Here is a 21,132-nt window from a genome sequence, read left to right on the forward strand (position 1 = left end):
GTGGGCTTGGGATTCCAGAGTAAAACGTGGTTGTCCCCACGGTGGAGGGACCGTATCTCTTTGCTGCTATAGGAAATGAAAATGACCCTGACTGGCGAGAGTCTGGTGGGAAGGGTGCCCCACCCAAGGGCCCTGCACCCAGCCAGGTCAGGGTGGGAGGAAAGCAGCAATGGTCAGAGCAGAGAGGGGATGCTGGGTAGAAGAAGCAAGGCCTGTTTTCTCCTCTTGCATTTTGAATCCAGGGAACCTGGAACAAGCTAACGAAGAACTCCGAGCTGTGATAAAGAAAATCTGGAAGAAAACCAGCATGAAACTACTTGACCAGGTCGTCCCTCCAGCTGGTGGTCAGTGTAATCTATTTCCTAAGTAATTCTCGGCCAGCACATAGGTTTCAGAGACAGTGTCTCCAGCCAGTCCACGCTGCAGACTGCTTCACGCATCAGCTAGGTCACTGAGGCCAACAGCCAGCGAAGGCCCTCGGCCCCTTGGTGGGGTTGTTTGGGGGATGATATGAAGACCATGCTGAAGGAGAGGTGTCAGTGGGAGGGAACCAGACCAAGATAGCTCCTGCGGGGGTTTTCCTGTCAGTAGAGAAATTAATGTTAGCGAACAGGCTTGCTGCCTCAAACCAAAAAAACCTGTTTTTTGGTCCAAAGTGAAATGTTTAAAACTCATTTCCATTTATCCTTTAATGTATTGTTGAAAGCTTCTCAGGAAAAATAGCTGTCAGAAAGTAGTATTTCCCAAATGTTCTTATCAAGACTGAGTTTATTACCCTAATGACCAAAAATGTCCCCTTAATTAGAATTTAGAGTAGGGACAGGACTAACAGGCATGCTTGTTTCCTTTTGTTATTTATCATGAAATAACTGACTAAACTTTTTTCATATATATATATATATATATATATATATATAATGTGTGTATATATATATATAATTTATACACTGTTTTTCCACTTTTGTTTAAGTGCACATGGACTTAGAAGCTGAGGTGGTTGTTTTTTACTGTTTTATTTTCAAGTTTTAAAGGTGCAGTATCAGTCTACTCGGGGTCACCGCACAGCATTCTATCACCCCTAGCCCTGGGCACATGCTAAGCAGTTGGTGTATTTCATAACCAGCCAAACCTTTGTAGTGTCACTGCCCCCACAGCTTGTGAGATTGGTGTGGCTCAGGCCTGGATGCCGACTCCAGAACCCCAGGCCAGGACGGTGGCCAAGGCCTCTCCCCCCAAGAAGGTGACAACCTCTGGCTTTGGGGGTCAGACAGAGCAGCATGCTGGCCAGCTCTGCTCCTCAGCATGAAGCTAGAGGCAATATGAGTTTCTGTCGCTGCAGGGAACTGCCCGCAGCTAGCATGGCCTCGTGCTCAAAGCTGGGGACAAAGGCCCACCAGGAAGTGATAATGGGAAAAGTGCCCCCCCCCCAACAAAAAGGAACAAAACCTCAAACTCCCACCCAGAGAACCCTGGCTGTCCACAGAAGAACTGATACTGCACATTTAAAATGACTCTTTGGTTTCATTCTTTTCTTTATAGCTGCACACCCAAGTGCTCGCATGGCTTAGATATATTGGTTTTATAAAGTTGTAACAATGTGCTTGAGGTTTTTCTGCAGCCTCCATTCCTTTCAACTCTCAGTCTTTCAGAATATTCTGAAGCAATTCTGTTTTAGGGTGGTGGCATGGAATCAGAGTTATCTCTTGCCAACTGTATTCCCCTACAATGTTTCTCAAAATACAGATGCATGCTTCAGAATAGTGGGCTGTGTCTGTCTACATAAACCTTCCCCATGTGGCCAGCAGCCCTGCTCCGCCTGCTGCCCTCACGTCGCTCTTGCAGTGCCACCTTCCTTACACACTAGTCTCACTCACGCGGCAGGGCCCGTCCTGGCTAGGCCCACCTGGACAGCAGCATTTGCAGTACTGTGAAACCTCTTTTCTTTCTATTTGACCAGAAAAAAAGTCCAGAATTTGGCTCACCATCTAAGCTCCCTTCCTTTGAAAAACTGATCATCTTCTAGCTCTACTAGACTTCTAATAGAGGCTATATATTCTTCTGCTTTCTTGGCCCAGTGATGGGCCTTCGCTTTTTCTCGGTGTTTCTTAAAATGGATTGAGGTTTAGGATGATGTGTTAATCTATTTCAAAATGGCATCAGGTGGCATTGTGAAGCCGAGAAGAAGGGAGTGGGGCCTTAGAGGGGATGGAATGCTCCAGAAGTTCCGTGCCCTGGTTTGCATGTGTGCCTAGGGTCATGCCGATCAGGCTGAGCCTCGCTCGGATCACAGCTGTTGCCACTGAAGAGGTTCAGAAGGCAGTGCATTTCCGGCTTCAGTGAACAGACCCTGAATGAGTTGCCAAGCGGTGTTTTAATTTCTGTCTCTTTGTTTTTGACTCTTTCACATTCCAGTTGGCCAGTGGTTCCCAGCCTTTCCCACATCATGGCACACTTAAGAAATGAGAATATTTGTACAGCCACCTGAGCCAGTAAGTGGGTAGCTCTCCAGGGCTAAGGGGGATCTGTGTCCCCCATGCCGTCACCTCATCAGAGAGCAGCAGACCAGACTAGGGAGCTGTCCTGGTGCCTGGGTGATGTGGGGCAGAAAGAGAGCCCCTTCCAGACCTGGTGGTGGAGTAGGTGCTCATCTTAGGAGGTACCGCTGGCTCAGGTGTGATGTGAGGCACCCCTAGGCTGTCATGAGCTTCCTAGTGAGGGGACACTGAGGACTGACCCCTGGACTACCAGCTGGGAACTTTTCTTCTGCAGGAGTCTGGTTGTGGGGACAGCCTGTCTGCTGTCTTCATCATAAGGCTGAGGTGTCTCATTCATTGCCCACCTCGGACTTTCACTCCACTCTTCAGTCTTGTCATGCCATTGTGTGGGTCCTCCCCATTTCTTTAGAAGTCCCCTCTCCTCCCAGAGCTTCTCCTTGCCTTTGGGCCTTTGTCCTTGACCTGGATCTTTGGCTCCTGTGCCCTGAAGTGCACTCAGAGCTGACACCCCATCCCTTTCTGTCCTGTCCTGAGCCTGGGCAGCCTCCCTGCATTCATTCCTTCTTTCTATCCTTTTCTGTCCTGCTATAGCTTTTACATCTCCTGTTTTTGAGAACTCTTCCTGGCCTCAGTCTCAGTTAGCTCAGCATCTCAGTGGAGCAGACCAAGGGGTCCTTGGATTCTGTCCTGCAGAGCCCTGGGTAGCTGTTTCTGCTCTGGACTTGCCCCTCCAGGAGAAACACGGCCAGCCCTTCGCTCTGAGCCACTGCCACCCTAGCTCTGGGCCACAGAGGGCCAGGCCTTCCTGCCGGAGCCCCTTGGTCTCTGCTGGCTAGCACAATCCAGGCTGAAGGGAGATAAGGATAGGCCTGTGTGTGCTGGAAGCATCCCAGTATGAAGGGCCTTCTGTAGGTAGAGTAGTATTTTTCTGGAAGCCCCCAGAGAAGACTGGAAACCCTGGGCTGCAGAGGCTGTCTGTGGCGCAGTAGGTGGAGAATGTCCCCGGATCCCCAGGATCTTCTATGCAGCCTGCAGTCGGTCTACCTGACTGCAGCCCAGGAGAGATGAGGGATGTGTCTTCTGGGAGAGGCAGCCCCAAAGAAGAAGAGGGTGGCCTGTGTGGCAGAAGCCAGGCCATCCCTCAGGGAGGTGTGCAGAGGAGGAGAAGAGCCCAGACTTGGGTGCTCATGTTCTACCTCCACTGGCCTGGGGCAAGTCCTTTACCTCTCTCACCTGTCTGAGGGAGTGAGCAGATCCACCGTCTCAGAGTTGTAGTTGAAGAGGCCATGTGACCCACATGGAACTTCCCTGATACCAGGCCTGGCACCTGTGGATGCCCGATAGTAGGGGTAGCTGGAACTGGGCCAAATGGGGAGCAGCTCGAGAGCAAATCAGGTTGAAATGTCAAGACCCAGATGGTCTTTCTTCACTCGCCCCCTTGCCTGTGAGTGCATCCTTGGACCAGCCTGAGACGGTCAGGGGCCCCGGTTTCACATGCTCTGCAAAGCCTTCGGCTCACTTTGGTGACTCCTGCGCCACTCCAGGACTTGCCCAGCGTGGGCTGGGGAGGAATACAGCACACTCTCGCAGCCAGACCAGTCCAAGCATCTTCTCTCACAGGAGCACTGAGTAACTCTTGACCTACTCAATTTGGAGAGGTGGCCCAGAATGGCTGGGTTGTGTCCAGGCAGAGACACCTCCCACCTGGGCACTAAATGAACCCCACTCAGGGTGCATTAGGGAGCACAGTGGGCCTTGGTGGCTCCCAACCTGTGGTGCTCCATGGTCCATTAAAATGGGTGCCACCATTGGTGGGCTGTAAAATAATGGTGCTATGGCTCACAGCCATCCAGCCCCCCATGCTGAGGACCTCCCCTGCAGGGGCTGAGCGGGTCACATGCCTCCTCTCCTGTGAGCCTCACAGCTCCTCTGAGAGGCAGCCCACTTTACACACGAGAGCGCAAGCCCATAGAGGTTGAGCCCCTTGCCCCCGATCATATGTAACCCTTACAAGGGCGGCCTGGCCAAAAGGTCAGCTGCACTAAAGCCTGAGGGCCAGCAGACATTCCACCTCCCAGCCTCTGCAAGGCTCGGTCACTAGTCCGTGGCCCTGTGTGGAGTGCGCCCAAGCTTTCCACCCAGGAGGCCTCGGTGCACTGCAAATCTGGCAGTGAGCACCCTTGGGAGAGCGGGGCTTGCAGAGACCCCTGGGGCGCATGCACACTGCCAAGGTGGTTTATCATCAGACAGCCAGAGCCTCTATTCTGCCTCATGCATCACCCGTAAAATGCTCAGCAGAGTTCCAGTTCCCAGCGATCCATGTTGGTTGTTTCTGAATAAAACAGAAATAAGTCAGCTCAACCATGAGGTTAGTTGGTGCTGTCACAGCACAAAACAACAAGTGTTTCTGAATTACAGACCAAGAAATGGCATATGGAGGCTATTGGCAGAGAGTCAAGGGGCACATGAAAATCTGGGTTTGCAGCCACTTTACTGAACCTTCCTCTTCTTCCAAGCTTGTCTGTCACCTTCCTGAGGTCTCTATCTTTATCTCCAAGCACAGGGATTTAGATGGTTAATTGCCCTTGGTGTTCATGGTAATTACACATGCAAATCCCTATGCACAGGAGTGAAAATAGGGCCTGTGAAGACTTTCCTGTTTTGTAACTTTTATTTTAAGTAAATAACCAAGACAGCACTTGGTAGTGTTACTAATATGCTGCTCTATTAAATTCATAAATGTTATTTTCTGCAATGTTGAGTATCAGTTTATTTAACTGACTCTAATTTTAAGCCTTAACTGCTTTGCCAAACCTTGCTTTTTGCTAGATCTAGTCTCCCTCCTGTGTAGTAAGCCGAGAGCTCAGTGCCTTCTGCACTCCCCCTCCCCCTCCCCCAGCCAGAAGCCAGTGTTTAGGCTCTTGGTGCAAATGTGCTGATTCGGGAGAGCTCTGTCTGGTCTCTCCGTTTAGATGATGAGGTAACCGTGGGGAAGTTCTATGCCACTTTCCTGATACAGGACTACTTTAGGAAATTCAAGAAACGGAAAGAACAAGGACTGGTGGGAAAATACCCTGCGAAGAACACCACAATTGCCCTACAGGTGAATTGTTGTTTTGTTGTTTTCTCTTTTCACTAACGATTTTACAAGCTTATTTGAAATACTAGAGAGCTGACAGTTCATGGTTGAGCAGTACCACAAGGATTTTGTTTAAACTGAGATACTGCACACTCCCCAAAATGTGGACTAGCCATTTCTGGGCCATGAGGTAAGTGCCTCCCTCTCCTTGCTTTCTCTGTCATCCGCTGCGGCCTGTGGGACAGGACCCCCAGGACAGTGGCAGAAAAGGCACAGCCCTGGGGGAGGGGAGTGAGGGCGGACCTTGCACCTGTCTCCTACACGCTTCTCCCAAGGCAGAGCCCTCAGAGCAGGCCCCCACCTTCCTCCAGCCCCGGGCTCGGGCCCTCGCTGCCCACTGAACAGCTTTCCATCTGAACGCAAGTGCTTTGTTTTGTTTCTGTTTGTTTCTTACCCCACTGCTTGTTGGTTTTTGGTCCATTTCAGTAACATCTATCACCTCCCGGTGTGCGCGCGCGTGTGTGTGATTGTGTGTGCATGTGTGTGTAAGCCTGCGGTGTGTCTGTCTCTCTCTGTTGCCTCCTGATGGTCCTGAGTCTTGCTGTGCAAACGCTGCTCTCTCACACCCAGGCCAGCCTCTCATCCCCACCCCGCAGCCAGTCCATCCCCTCCCTGGGGCTCCTAGAGTGTGGATGTGGCCTTCGGGAATCCCTGGTTCCCACCGGAGTGCTGCACAGGAATGTAGACTCCTGGGTGAGCCTGGAGCTCTGCGGTGGGAAGCAGGCATGCAGGGGAAGGGAGTCACAGTGGAGAGCTGCACAGAGGGGTCAGGGAGGGGCTTTGTGAGTGCCGGTGACGGAGAAAGCTGGGTGAAGAGGGAAGGAGAGAAAGATGCTAAGATCTGGGAAAAGGGAACCACAGAGGTTGGCAAGTTGTCAAAAACAACTGTCGAAATTAATCCCTGTCATCTCTGCCACCCACAGTGCTTTAAGTCCATCATGAATAGCATGAAGAATGTTTCCTTTTTAACTTATTTACTTTTAATTAAGTTATTAAATTACTTTTATGTACCTGTTACCACCACATGTCTTAAATTGGGCCTTATAGGTATTGGTATGGGTCTATGTAAAATAGTCCTGCACTTTTTTTTCTGGGGGAAAATGCCCCATTTTGATTGTTTAGTGTTCAAAGTCATGGTCACTGCCAAAGTGAAGGCTTGTCTGTGATCTCACTGAGAGAGAATGGGAACGTGAATGACCATGACAGAGTGAATGAAGGCATGTGGGGTGCAGACGCCTGTGTTGGGTCAGTAGGTGCCCTGTGTGACAGTGACCTGCTGACTCATGATGAAGCCTCTGTCCTCCCCAGACAAGCCGCAGGGTGAGGGGAATAAGCTGAATCCAACTGCAGACAATTTCTGATTTTTCTTTCTCTGATCCCACCTCCTAAAGGTAGCTCAGTGAACCACAGGCCCAGTCAGATAGCTCATTGCTATCTCAGGCTGTAGATTTGTAAGCAGAGCTCTTTCCCCTCTGGCCGATCCAGTTTGCAAAGTGACAGCCCTTCTGATCACAATCTCAAGTAGCTGTAGACAGACAGCAAACTCAAAGGTGTTTGTAAATTTGAAAGGTCTCTGGCCCACACATCTTGAGGGCAGGGTGGCCATGCTGGGTGCAAAGAGAGAGGGTGAGGAACATGTTTCTGATACCTCTTCCTGAAAGTGGCCTCGGGCCTGGAGGACTGGGCTGGCTGGGTTCCTGAGGGTGTGGGACCCTCGGCTTCTAGGAATTGTTTCCCATTCTCAGGTTCCAGCTGGTGGGGTTGGTGGAAGTTGGTGACTTTTCTGGAGGGGAAACACACTCTTTCATGGGTGTCTGTGTTATAATTTACAATAATCAAGTTAGCTCTGTGTTATGAGAGCCTTCTGTTTTCTGAGGAAGGCACAGGTAATGACCACCTCGATACAGTGTTATACCTTTTCTGAATTCCCATGACTTCCTGATTAGATGGCTTCAGTGCTCGCTCTGGTGACTGGATATGTCTGGATGTAGACTTTTGATATTTTAAAACCTGAAAAACAACACATGGCTAAGTAATTACCACACCATATGAACGGGCTTCACTGATTATTCAAGTTGAAGATTTGAATGCTACATTTTTAAGTCATGGGTTGAAAGACTTTTCTACATTGTGTTACAGTAATGCTGAGGTTCTTCTTTTTCTCCTACCCATTTTCCATTTTGTTGTTTATAAAAAGAGTTTTATTTCCTCTTGAATAAATTCAAGTGAAATCCATATACCTCCAGTTAGGTGGTAATATCAACATGTTTCCCATGGTTCCCCGGGAGCCAAGGCTGTGGCTCTGATTTACGTTGCATGCACAGCCTACGGAATTAAGTTGTGTCCGTAACCTAGACAGATAAATTCTGAGAATGCATTGGACTCTGAAGCAAACATTAAAAGTAAAAAAAAAGTTTGTCTCCTTGAAGGATAATTCTAATTACATTTTTGGCTTCCTTGGCTCTAGAAATGGCTTTAAATATGATTTGTCACTCTACTTTTAATTATCATGAGGAGGCTCTTCCCTCCGGCATGATGAAATATTATGTGATGATGTAGCAGTTAGGGAAATGGGGTTGAGCGGTGATGGGAGAACTGCACCCATGGTGTCACTAGGACAAGTACATAGGTCCTCAGGGAAACACCCGAAAGTGGGTATGGCTAATTGAGAAGTGGGGTGAGTTGCTTCTTGCTGTGCCAGGGGTGCCACATGGCTGACCGATTGCTAATGGCAAGTGGAGTGTGGGCAATACGGTGTGAGCACAGAAGTCAAGACATAGGCATGTGCGTGCTTGTGCTGCGTAGAGTGCCGTCTGTCTGAAAAGCATCGGAACTGGGCCACGTTCTGGGCACCGCTTCCCATGAAAATAGTGTTCAAGGACACACAGATACACTGTGGCTTTCAACCCTGTGGGCTCCATCTGGTCTCCCGTGTTCAGACCAACTGCAGCGTCCCCTCCCCATGAAGGGGAATGGCTTGCGGAGCTCCTGCATCCAAGTGTGGGAGGAGCTTGGCACCCCGTGTCCTCTGGCCTCTGTGATCTGAATGAGTGTGCAATTTCCATCTGTCCATCCATTATCGACATTAAAGCCAGCCTTCTCTCCAGAACCTCTCCAGAGGGAATCAGAGAGAAGCTGCCCCAGGCCTTTTTTTTTCCTCACTCATCCCCTCCATGCCATATTCACTTTAGTTTGACTCAGCATTTGCTCTTCATCCATTGTTGCTGCATCCGAGCGACCTGCAAGTTTCCATGAGGAGCAAGTAAATAAAGGAACAACAGCTCTGCAGCCATGAAAAGTATGTCCCCTCCCAGCAACCAGTAATGCCCCATCACACCTTCCAGAGGAGGGCTCCTGTGAAAGAGACAGACACCCATTTTTCCCGTATCTCATGGAAAAGGAAAAAAAAAGATCCCAAAGTGGGAAAAGTTTTGTTCATTTCTTTTTCTTTCAACATTCAAGGATTCCCTTTATGCAAAAGACACTCTGGTGGAATCTGAGGAGACTATGTCCCTCATCACCTCAGATGGGAGAGCCTGCCCATCTTAATGACAGGAGGACTTCAGAGGGATAGGTTTGGTTTTTTTTTTTTTTTTAACCCTGTGGGGCTTAAGGAAGAGACCATTATTTCCAGCTTGCAAAGAGTTCGGTTGTTAGGTTTTATGGTGTTAAAGTGTGTACCCCAAGCCAACAGACGGTGACGTAGGTGGTCAAGTGGAAAAGTGGGTGGTGTAAGAGAAGCAAGCGATGCTTCTTTGCTGGTGTGCCTCTGCAAGGCCTGAGGGAGGCTTGTGCATAAACACGGAGGACAACGGGACGTTCAGCAGGCATTTAATCTGTAGAGTATCAGATACCTGTTTTCTAAATCGCCATAGTCTAAAAAGTAGCAAAGGGTTTTTGCTTGTTTGTTTGTTTGTTTAAAGCATGAAGGCTTTTTGTTTTCCTTTCTTTTTTACTCTAAGAAGAGAACAGATGCTAACAGATGAGATTTCACCGGCTGATTCATTTGTTTCAGATGCTTGAACGGATGCTTTAGAATTTTCTGCCTGAGCTACAGCACCAAGCTCGTTAGTCGGAAGGCGTTTGTGGCTAAGGCCTTGAAAGGGAAAAGTCTCAAGTGGGCTTATTTCTACTGAAACAGCATTTCAGGAGAAATGCAGGAGAAAGCAAACCCAAGGCCCCGGGGAGACCCCTTCCAAGCAAAGCAGTCCTCCAGAAGGTGGAAGCGGGGCCCTGGCTCATCAGCGGAGCCACGGCCTTCTGTCGCGGACACTGCTCACGGTGGCTCTTTTTCATGAAAGGGAACGTGCAAGGCTTAATCGGTTTCCCTTCTGAGCAGAGACTCAGAGAAAGGGAAAGAGTGAGAAAGAGAAAAGGAGGGGGGCAGCCGCCCCACAGAGAATGAAATGAACACAACTTCCTGATGCTGGCCAGTAAAAAAAATAATAATAAAAAGATTAAGCAGACCTGCCGAAGGTGGGCAGCTGACTCGGTTCCAAAGTCCTGCATCCCTAGTTTGCCTGGACTCCCACAGACTGGCAGGCCCCTGGGTGCTGAGCTGACAGAGTTCCTTTTATATGGCAGTCAGTCCCGACCTCCTGACCTCTTGACCATCTGGCTCCACTCTCTGCAGTGACCCAGTTCAGAATGCAGTGAGATTGGGCAGGACAGGAAGCTCAGACACACTCATTTAAACTAACACATACACCCGCATGCCAAAACCAACTTAGACAGCACCTCAGGTTCCATCTTAACGTGTCCACGGGAAGCACCACCACACCCAAACTTCATCCAACATTGTCCGTCTTTAATCTGTGCTCAAAGCCAGGCCGGGGATGCCTCTTTGGAAGCAGTGTGGTCTAGTTTCAAGGACACTGGGAGTCAGGGAACCTGGGTTCTAGTTCCAGCTCCAGCGTTTGGTTGCTGCGTGACCTTGGGCAAGACACTTAACCTCTCTGTGCCTCAGTTTCCCCATCTGTAAAATGGGGACAGTAATGTCGACCTACCTCACAGGGCTGTTGTGAGGAATAGCTAAGTGATTGTAAAGCACTTTGAACGTATAATTGCTTATTGTTAAGACTACAACAATAATAATATCATATGCCTGTTTACTACCAGAACTTTAAGAAATCCTGCTTTTCTTTTATCTCTTTTCTGTTCTATACTGTAGTGATCCAACGAGAAGGTGAATTCTCCCCTGTTTAAGATATCTGGAAATGCATAAAGATGTAAACAGTGATACTGTACAGGTTGGGTTTTCACATCTTGTGAACAGGAGATTTTTGTCCCAGAAGTTGATTCATGAGGGCCTCCCCTCTGAAATTCTCAGCCAGTGCCAAGCACTGGTTGAGGAGTCTATACATCCTGATGCTCAGCCCAAGATACCCAACGGAGCCAATCTGAGTTTTAAAGCTAACATTCAAAAGTAACCCTAATGCAAAAACTTGATGTTTCTGAAGTGAATAGAGAAAAGAAGTGTCCTCAGCCCCTTTTGCTGCCCTGGTCTCTGCTGAGTGGTGGCTGCGTGTGAGCGAGGGGCATGGAAAATGAGGTGGAGGGAGCCAGCAGAATGTGGGGAAGCCCTGTTCTTCGCTGTGCTCATCTAGGACCAGGCTGAGTGGGGAGCCGTGTCACCAGTTGGAAGTGGTATCCTACAGGTCCTTCTTACGCAGGACTGACGGGCTCCCTCCCAGCCTTGCGGTCTGTTCCCATGACATCTTGTGTGCTGTGACCTTTACCCTTTGGCCCCAGTGGCTCCTCATACCAAGTGGATCTGCCTGGATTCAAGTGGACTTCCTGGCCTCACTGTGGAACTGGGCTCAGCCCCCGATTCTGTTCCTGCATGTGCAGACTACAGTGAGTCTAGGAGCTTGCAGTGGGTTTTATGGGTTCTCACAGTAGAGTCCGTGAGGCCTGAGACCAGGTTTGGTTTCTTCACACATACCATGGTTGGTGGTATGGGGATAGGGTTGAAAGCTGGCCAGGAAACTCTGGTATGGCTGGACCCTTTGTGAGGATGCTGAGTCTCTACCTGCCAGTTAACAGCTATGAGTCTCCCCAGCCCCTGGCAGCATCTCATCCCTTCTGCAGATGCTTTCGTGATTCGGCAAGCAAAGAACTAATGCCTGGTGTAGCAGGGGCCTTCAGGACCCTTCTGGTCTGAAGTCCCACTTTTGCCTTGGGTAGTGCCTGGGATGTACCAGTTCTCAAGAAGTTGGTGCATCATTCCTGAAAAGGTAGCTGGGCAGCCTGTGGACACAGTTGAGGAGCCAGCCCACCACCAGACAAATGATCCCTGTTCGTCTCTGCACCACCCCGATGTGACGTTTATTAAACACTAAAGCACAGACAGTATGCCCTCAACCCACTGTCTATGCTGCCCCATCTCCAGGGACATGTGTGACCAGCTGTCTTCTAGATCTAAGTCTTCATATGCAGAATAGCCCCAAATAATTTATGTGGCTGGTGTTTCTCCACAGTCCTTTCAAATAATTAAAAACTGCAAAATGATAATTTTCTAGATGGGACTTAGGAAATATTCAAATGAAACAGAGTTTTGCTCCATGTGGGCCTGGCTGTGTTTGCTGAGTAGCAACACTGGCTGAGGTTTGCAGCCAAAGCCAGTTGGTGAAAGACAGTGGGAAATCATGGGGACCACTTCTGGCCTCGACTCCAAAGGGAAACAAGACTTCCCTGAAACTTGGTTTACAGTCAAACTACAGACACCTCTGTCCATTCTCCTAAAATCCTGGTGGAAGAGTACAGCTTTAAATGTAGGAAAGTTGTAGGAGACAACCCAAGTTTATTATCCTAGAATCATCATAGACTCACTCAGCAAACTTGGTACACAACACCACAAACCACGGTGCTAAACTCTAATGCCCCTGGGTGGAGGACAGGACACAGGCCAGTATCCACTATGGGAAGCATATGTGAGTTGAGCATCAGGCTCTTCTTCAATAGCTTATACTATGGTGTAGCCCAATTAAAAATTAAACCCACAGGATTATTGGGTACTGGATTCTATATTCTTTCTGAAAAGTAGATATCCTCCCTCTGAGAATAGTAATTACTATTTTCAAAAGTCCTTGAGAAGATAAAATTGCTGAAAAGGAGTTACAGCAAGTTCCATTATGTAGTAGTAAAAGGTCTTGATTACTGTAGCATGTTATTGAATAACACCCACCTGGTACCCCTCATTAGCCCAAAGCACCACGATTCAGTTATCCATGGGAAGGAGCTTGCTACCACTTACTAATGCTTCCAAGGTAGAGTAGATACCTGTATCAGTCAGTTCTGCGTGGCACACAGTAGGCATGAGAGAGAGGTGGCGCGTTGGGGTAATAGGAGAGCATGCCATTCTAAGGCACAGTGAGGGCACTCTGTCAAAGAAGTGTCAAGGCTAGCTCAGAGTAGCCCGGAAAGGACATTTCTTCCTAAAGTAGAGGAAGGTTGATGAAATAAGCAGGAATCCCAGATGGGGTGGAGGATCTGTCACCTGAGGAAAAGATATCACTGCCCATCTAAGGACAGGTTGTCAGCAGTTCTCCAACTCTGTGGTCTCAGGACCCTTTTATGCTCTTCAACATTAATGAGCCCCCCTTGCATATCAATATTTACTGCATTAGGAATTAAAAGTGAGAAATTTTTTAAATGGAGTATGCAAACACCAAGATGCCAGAGTGACAACATCATCACACATCAGGTAGCCTTTGAGAAACCCCACTGTGCTCTCACAGCAAGCATGCACAAGGCAGCAAACGTCCCCACAGTGTTACACAGAGTGCAGTGACCTCACGGACTCCTGGAGGTGTCCTGGGGAGCCCCAGGGTTCCTGGAGCACTCGTTGAGAACTGCTGCTGTGAGGAAATGGTCCCAAATGCCCCTAAAGGAAGAGGATGCTGGGGCCTTTGTATGATCTCCCTGGTTGAAGAGCCCCTCCCCAATCCCAACCCGTTCACCTGGACACAGCTGCCTGTACCCCACTCTCCAGCTGAGTCCAGACTGAGGGTTACACCCCACATGGCCACGTCTCACTGCGTGTGCTGATCTGGAGGAGTGATAGTCTGAATTAGCACATGACAGACAGTACTGCTCAGGATCTCCCACCTCAGAGTAGCACAACTGGGGTGAGGATGTGTGCCAAGCATGCGATCACTTGTCATGACACCTTGTGATGGCTTGTCATTTCTATGTTGTCTTAGTGATACAAGAGCTCTGCTAAGTTAGTTAAAGGGGTTAACCTTGATTGAGTGGCACCCACAGTTCTGTGGGGAAATGGTTATGAGTGAGCCTTCAGTTGAGACTTGTCTCAGCCCTCTTTCCCATTGACCCAATGACTGGTTCTTGGTGGTGGTCAAGGCAGGGGCAGCATGGTGTCATGAGAACCTAGCTGAGCCTTTGCAATTTTAGGCAAGCCCCTTAACCAAATGGGAAGAATCTGGCCCACCCTCCCTTCCCAGGTGTAGCAGAATAAAGTATGTGAGATCACAGGAGAGGCACCGGGGTGGACCAGAACAGCAGTCATAATGCATGGCTTCTGGAGAGCCTGCATTTTAAGAGATACTCTCTCTGTTATCAGGAAGCTGGCAAGGGTTCCTCCAAGTCAGGTGTTAACACTACAACCAAGAATCAAGGTGTGTCTAAGACTGATAGCTCTGTCAGGTCATTTGCAGGGACATGTCATAGATAAAAAATTTAGCTAATTTTTTAAATGTTCCCTTTATTTTCTTTGAAGTGCTGAGTGCAACCCAAGGGTGACTCATGAACTAACATTACAGTTAACTTTTCAGTGAGAGTTGGAATCACCGAGGGTGACTGACTCATGGGGCATCCTGCTCATGATTCTGACCCTTTATATAACTCAAGAACTGTTCATAATGGACAGAAAGGCCACATCATCACATTTTCCCTGGAGGAAAACAATGACGAAAAAAGGGGTGTGCCCTCTGTGACGCATGTGTTCATGTGTGTATGCGGAGGTGGCAGGGGACAGCTTGTAGACAAGCAGGTTTATTCTGTAAGAATTTAATCGTCAGTTCTTTCTTTTAGAGCAGCAGGTCTAAACTCATCCAGCTGATTGGGTAGGGGCTGAATTCTGCTGTAGGCTTACCTGGAACCTGCTTGAGCAGGGCCAGCCCTGGGAAACCTGCCTGTGATGGAGAACAGGCTTTGCCAGGCAAGGGCTCTTGGGCTGGAGTCGGAAAGTCTGGCACTCACTTCTGAAGATGAATGGCCTGGCCCAGTCCCATCTGGAAACTCAAATCTCTTATCTCCACTGTTACAGTGTAGGTTCAGAAGGAGTTTGGATGTGCTTGCCTTAGTTCTGAGAGCTGCCAGGTGACTGGTGTGTCTGATGGAGCTAGCTTAGGGAGACAGGCAGCGGCAGTCTTACACATGTACCCAGGTAGGAAAAACTTAACCCTGAAAGTGGGCAAGAGGAGGGAAGGTAAATAAGTGTTCATTTTTGATGTTAAAATATCATAATTTTATGCTATTGCTTCAGAAATACTTAGAGAGATTTTTATAGTTTGGGTTTTTTGTGACTTAATCATTTAGTAGAGTATCTATAAAATTCCAATTAAATGGTGTCTAAAATTTAAAGCAGCAGTCTACAGGCAAAGCGCCATCATTTTTTAAAAAATATTTATGATAATATGTAGCATTTAAAAGTCAAACAGAAACTAGGCTTGATTCTGTTTAATATTTTATATGATTGGACATCTTAATAATGTTTATATTTTATAGCAATTCTGTGTTTATTCAAAACCATAATTGTGATGTTAATGGAATGACTTTATATGGCTTTAATTGTGTTGGTTTAAGAGCTATGATCCCATTTCAAATTAAAATAGTATTTTGTTGATAGAGGTAGACACAGATATGAAATATGAAAGAATACATAATTTTACTGATTATAAAGTGTTTATTTCAAGAAAAATGTTCTTTTTCTAGAGCTATGAAAACAATTTTTTCAAGGACTTAAGATAGTTTTCTGAATTTTGGGGGTTGGAACTTGTGCCTATGGAGTTTTTGGAGCAGCCTCAGCTACCTTTCGGCTCGATGTGCGCGCCAGAAAAATTTCATTACCATGTTCCGTGATGTGTAATCAATTCAGGGTGCTGTGCTTAAGCTGTGTTTCCATTTAAGTCTGGGAACATCTGTTTCCCTCATTCCCAACCCCAGCAGATCCCCTCCCTACCCCCAGCTCCCGTGTGTGTCCCCCACCACATGTCCTTCCCCAGACCCCACGTGAAAGAGCAAAGTCAGTCCCTGACACTTAGAAGGTGTGTTTCTTCCTGCGTGGAACAAGCAAAATGGAATCATGACTTCTAAGCTTCTGCTGTTCTGTCTGGGAAGGGTGATGTTTTCACTCCTCCTTTGATGTCTCTAATAAATATGTTGTCATTATTTGTCTTTGGAAATCACCTTGTGGGCCCCCTCTCAGTTTTCTCCGTGGTTTATGTCGCAAACAAACTCGGTCCTGTGTCTGTTCACTGCACTCTCCTGCTCCGGCATGTCATTGACAACGTGCTGGAGACAGCTTTTGTTTTTATTATACAATTATGTTATATGTGTATTTCAGTGAAATGTCAACCTGTCAACAGAGGATGATGTGAAAAATTATCCAAATAAATAGTTTTCTATTTCTTTTAATCAGACCTAGTCCAATCAGTTGAATGACAGTGAACAGGATTATCTGTTGTTACTTAAACTCAGTGTTCCTGGCCCATGCTGCCTTGTAACGGTGCATTAATATACACCATTTAACTGGGGGTGTTGACTTAGTGCATTTTCACCTGTACTTATTTTGTGGGGACAGCAGCAGGTGTCTCAAACCTGGTGGTCTCTTCTTCTTTGGGAGCCTCAGATACGCAACATCACCTTCTCCCCAGTAATCCAGAATCAGCCTTGAACCCTGGCTTAATTTATCTTCCCTTGATAATCATGCCCTAGAAAATGCTGAATGGATGAATTATAGGCTGTTTAATGCTACTGGGCTCGACCTTTCTGCACATGCCTGTAGCTCTGCGGTGTAAGAGCTTCCACTTATTCATCATTAGACTTGCCTTCTTGATGTTTCCATGAGAATGGCAGGTGGGTCCCCCTCCAAGCTAGATGATTCCCTGGGTTCAGATGTACTGGACTCAGGAATCCTGAGAGAGGGAAAGTGTGTATTTCTGTACATGTGCATGCCTGTGTGTGAGTACACATGTGCATGTGTGGACATGTGTGCATGTGTGTGTGCGTGCATTGTATGCCTGTGATCAGAGGGACGGGAGGAAGTGGCTGCCTCACTGACACACCACAACTCTTCTGGGTTTGGCTCCCAACCTTGTGTGCCTTTCCCCTATAAGACCACAGCATTCCTAGTGAGGAGCCTGAAAGCTTTGACTCTGGGTGGCTCTCTTACCCCCACAATTCATGACATGGAAAGAGCTGCTGATCCTCTATTCAAAGCCTGATGCAGAGCAGACCCAGGCTGGTGTGCCTCCTTACCCAGGCTCATCTCACAGGCTGGGTGCTACCAGGGAGGATGGGAAGTTTTCCTTTTAAATACAACTTTACCTTTTAAATTAATGTCACCACCACGGGTGTCTGCAGAAGGCCAGTCTGAGCATTCCCACGCCAGTGGGCCCTGCCCTGCTGGATCTGGATGCCATCCCCTCCCCTGGCCACTGCTGGGCCAAGTATGGTCATCACACTGTGTCTGTGTCCTATGCCTACCCGTTGCAGGGGGTTGTGGAGGAAGGACAGGGAAGCAGACCCCTTCCATGACTACCCATTTTTGGCCCCATTCTTCTCTGCAGACCACCCTGATGTTGGAGGGTTAGCTGCAGATGGAGACCTGCACCACCAAAGTTTAGTGTCTGCTTAATTTGCAGACTAGCTGGCAGCAAATGGGGTTCACGGGTGGCCTTAGACCTTGGGCAGGGAAGAAATGCCTCTTTCAGATATAAGTCTGTGGAAAAGGATAAGTTAGCTATACTGTCCATATCAGCCTTTGAGTCAGCATGCTGTTTTTCTTCCAAATGATGGTCAAAGCATCAAAATTTTCTCAGAGCCAGTGACTATACCTTCCCCATATATAGTCCATCCCTAAAGAAACTGGGAATAATGGAAAGGCTTCTCCCAGGCCCTGTGCCAGTGGAACCTGGGACCCGAAATAAGGAGGGCCAGTTGGGAGGGCCTCAGGGAAAGACAGGATGAATGTCTTTGAGGAGCCTGGGGCAGCAGCAGGGGCTTCTTACATGGCCTCCAGAGCTGGTGAGCCCTCCACAATGTGTTGTAATCTTCAAAAGGATGACTCGACTGTTGGCGAGTTCTCAGCCCAAGCACAAGCTGCAGGCCAGGGCCCCACAATGGCCATGGTCCCGTGGTGTCCACTGAGGCTGGCACTTGCACAGTGGCCCAGGTCTGTGTGTATGTCAGTCCCCTCTGTCTCAGTCCTGAGTGTGCTGGTGGCTGTAGTGTGTTGTGTTACTCCCTTGTTCCCGTGGCTTTTTAGCAGAACCAGCGGCCCTGGTGGCTGCTTGGTCTGCTTGCCCTCTGGCACTTGCTCCTAGGCTTCCTCATCCTAGGCACAGCCAGTGAGTCCTTGCCACCATCCCTGTATAACACCCTGCCTGTGCTCCCTGTGCTATACGGGGCTTGGGAGATGGCACTCTGCAGGACATCCTTCGGTAGACTGTCATTTAGGTGGGAGCATGGTTTCTTGGCTGTGACAGACTTAGTACTAGTAACCAGGCACTGTTCCCTGCAAGTGGGGGGACTTGATAAGGAGTTTCCTAAGTTCAGAGCCTCAAGCATCCCAGGCTAGGGCCATCTTGAACCTCTGCCTACTTCCTACAACCCTGAGGCTGCAGAGACCCCTTTGGTTACATTCAAACAGTGGTCAGTTTCCCGGTCTGTCCTTTGGAGAAACCTTCCCCTCCTACAGCTGAACTGGGCAGGAGCAAAGCCAGGACCCTGGCTGGGTCCAGGGCACCTGTGCTGTCTAATCTACTTTGCCATTTTCATTGATCTAGGCGGGGTTAAGGACACTGCATGACATCGGGCCAGAGATCCGGCGTGCTATATCCTGTGATCTGCAAGATGATGAGCCCGAGGAAACAAAAGGAGAAGAAGAAGATGTATTCAAAGTAATTATTCCACACACAGCTAGATACTCGGTGCTTGAAAATAGTGGAGCAGGGCTCCAGTTTGGGCAGTTAATGAACCACAAACGAGCCTGGAGATTGCAAACCAGCCCCAGAGCATAGGGGGCTTGCGGAGCATGCCCTCCCCCCAAGCAGACCCCCTCCATTCACCAGCACCTCTTCTAGGGCCAGGACTGCCCTTCCCAAGCTTGCTCCTCTGCCCACGCTGGCAGCTTCCAAGGACCTTGGCCACAGCCACTGGGTGGTATGGATAAGCATCCTGAGTGCTTTTGGCAGCTGCCTGCTGTCCACATTGCCCCCTTCTGTGGGCCAGTTCTTTGAGCTTCCAGACAGCTCTGAGCCTCCCCGCCCCCCAGTCCAGGGAGCATGCCTACTACCTGAACTCAACCGCTGGGGCTGCCAACCAGCCCTGCTGGCTATAAGTCACCTCATCTTGAATCAACTGGAAGAGCACATGCAAGTGACCATTGAGAGCTTGCTCCCTGGCTCAAGAATTGGTAACCTTCCTCGTTTCAGGGGGACCAGCTGCCATACAGACACATTCACCCTGATCATTGAGGCCCTCAGACTGTTTCCAGGGATCCTCTGGAGCTTACCTAGAATTTGTTTTTCATGTAGAAAATTACCTAACATAGCTAGCCTGCATCAAATACTTGTTAAATTACCTGGTGTTGTCTCCCATTATTTTGCAGAGAAATGGTGCCCTGCTTGGAAACCATGTCAATCATGTTAATAGTGATAGGAGAGATTCCCTTCAGCAGACCAATACCACCCACCGTCCCCTGCATGTCCAAAGGCCTTCAATTCCACCTGCAAGTGATACTGAGAAACCGCTGTTTCCTCCAGCAGGAAATTCGGTGTGTCATAACCATCATAACCATAATTCCATAGGAAAGCAAGTTCCCAGCTCAACAAATGCCAATCTCAATAATGCCAATATGTCCAAAGCTGCCCCTGGAAAGCAGCCCAGCACTGGGAACCTTGAGCATGTGTCTGAAAATGAGCATGATTCCTCCCACAAGCTTGACCATGAGCCTCAAAGAAGGTCCAGTATTAAAAGGTAACCTCGAAAATGTGTTTGCACTTGTGAATGCCACTTCCCCACCCCATGCTCTGGCACATGCAGGAGACTCCCAGGAGGCATTTGCAGTTGAACCTGTGGGTTCCAGGCCCTAGCCCCATGATGACCCTGAAGGATAAAGGGCCACCAGCCGTCCTGTGTCCTGCTGTATGAGACACTCCTTAAAATGGCAGCAGGTGCAAATTCACCCTCCCCAACTGTGCCAGAAGGTTGGCAAACCTTTTCTATGATGGGCCAGATGGTATATATCTAGGCCTTGAACCCCACACAGTCTATTGTAGCTACTCAGCTCCGCTGTTGTGGCGAAAAAGCAGCCACAGACAACATGCTAAATGCACAGGTGTGGCTGTAGCACAATAACACTTTATTTTTGGACTTTGAAATGTGAAATTCATATAATCATAGGTGATGAAATGTTTTTCTCCCTTTGATGTTTTTTAATCCTTTAAAAATGTAAAAACCATTCATAGCCTGTGGGTCATAGAGAAACAGGCAGCAGCCTGTGGTTGTCCTGTGGCGCATAATTTGCCAACCCTATTCTGAGTAGTAGCCTGATAATTGCATTTTAAATTTTGTTGGAAATATTTAACTTATCTTCTCCCTCCCTCTCTTGTTATGCTTTTCCTGGATAGAACTCGCTATTATGAAACTTATATTAGGTATGTGCTCACTGCTTTTTTGTGTGTTAAATACTATAAGTGTGACTCATTGGCCCCTCTGAGTGCTAAGAAATGAGAAGTTCCTTTAAGCCAACTGCAATATTATAGCTCAGGGCTGTGGACTCAGGAGTCAGAGGTGGTGGCTTTTTTCTGCACAAGCAGTTACCCTGACGGACTAATATTCACATGACGGATGGGGGCTAGCCTCTGGGAACCTCTGGGCAGCACAGGGAGAGCCAGCTGTACACTCTCGATGCCCAGGCCTGTGACACTGGGCCATGGCTGCTGCTTTCTGGGGTCAAGCCTTTTGTGGGGCCTTGTGAAAGCATGACCCCAGCCTCCTAAAGACCAGGGACCAGGTCCTCTCCTTTGCCTCCTATACAGCCCTAAACACGTGCTGTATCCTGTTCCATGTTTGCTGAACGGGGGGAACAGTGAGCAGGAAGATAGGTCTGCTGTATTATCTCCAGTGAAATCCTGAGCCAGAGGAGGTCAGAGAAAGAAAAAGAACTTGAAGGGAGCCCAGTCCTTTCTCTGGGGACAAGCGCTGTCACAGTCCTGGGCTGGCTTTCCTGAGGTCCCAGGCCCGGACAGCTGT

The 21,132-nt window shown here is 48.4% G+C and overlaps 1 protein-coding gene across 6 annotated transcripts in view; it reads left to right on the forward strand.

The window, feature by feature from the left end:
- CACNA1D (calcium voltage-gated channel subunit alpha1 D) overlaps window positions 1-21,132 on the forward strand; it is a 325,060-nt gene that overhangs the window by 292,630 nt on the left and 11,298 nt on the right. For 2 of the 6 annotated variants that reach the window (XM_045832503.1, XM_045832504.1), the window contains 5 exons: window positions 243-344; window positions 5,468-5,598; window positions 18,663-18,776; window positions 19,487-19,854; window positions 20,508-20,534. In XM_045832503.1, coding sequence (XP_045688459.1) covers window positions 243-344; window positions 5,468-5,598; window positions 18,663-18,776; window positions 19,487-19,854; window positions 20,508-20,534 — 742 coding nt within the window. The remainder of the gene's footprint in view (window positions 1-242; window positions 345-5,467; window positions 5,599-18,662; window positions 18,777-19,486; window positions 19,855-20,507; window positions 20,535-21,132) is intronic. The other 4 variants (XM_045832502.1, XM_045832505.1, XM_045832506.1 and 1 more) reach the window with 3 other exon arrangements.

The sequence above is a fragment of the Phyllostomus hastatus genome, unplaced genomic scaffold (genome assembly GCF_019186645.2).
Source record: "Phyllostomus hastatus isolate PE091 unplaced genomic scaffold, TTU_PhHast_1.1 phas_contig_16, whole genome shotgun sequence".
Classification (NCBI taxonomy): Eukaryota; Metazoa; Chordata; class Mammalia; order Chiroptera; family Phyllostomidae; genus Phyllostomus; species Phyllostomus hastatus.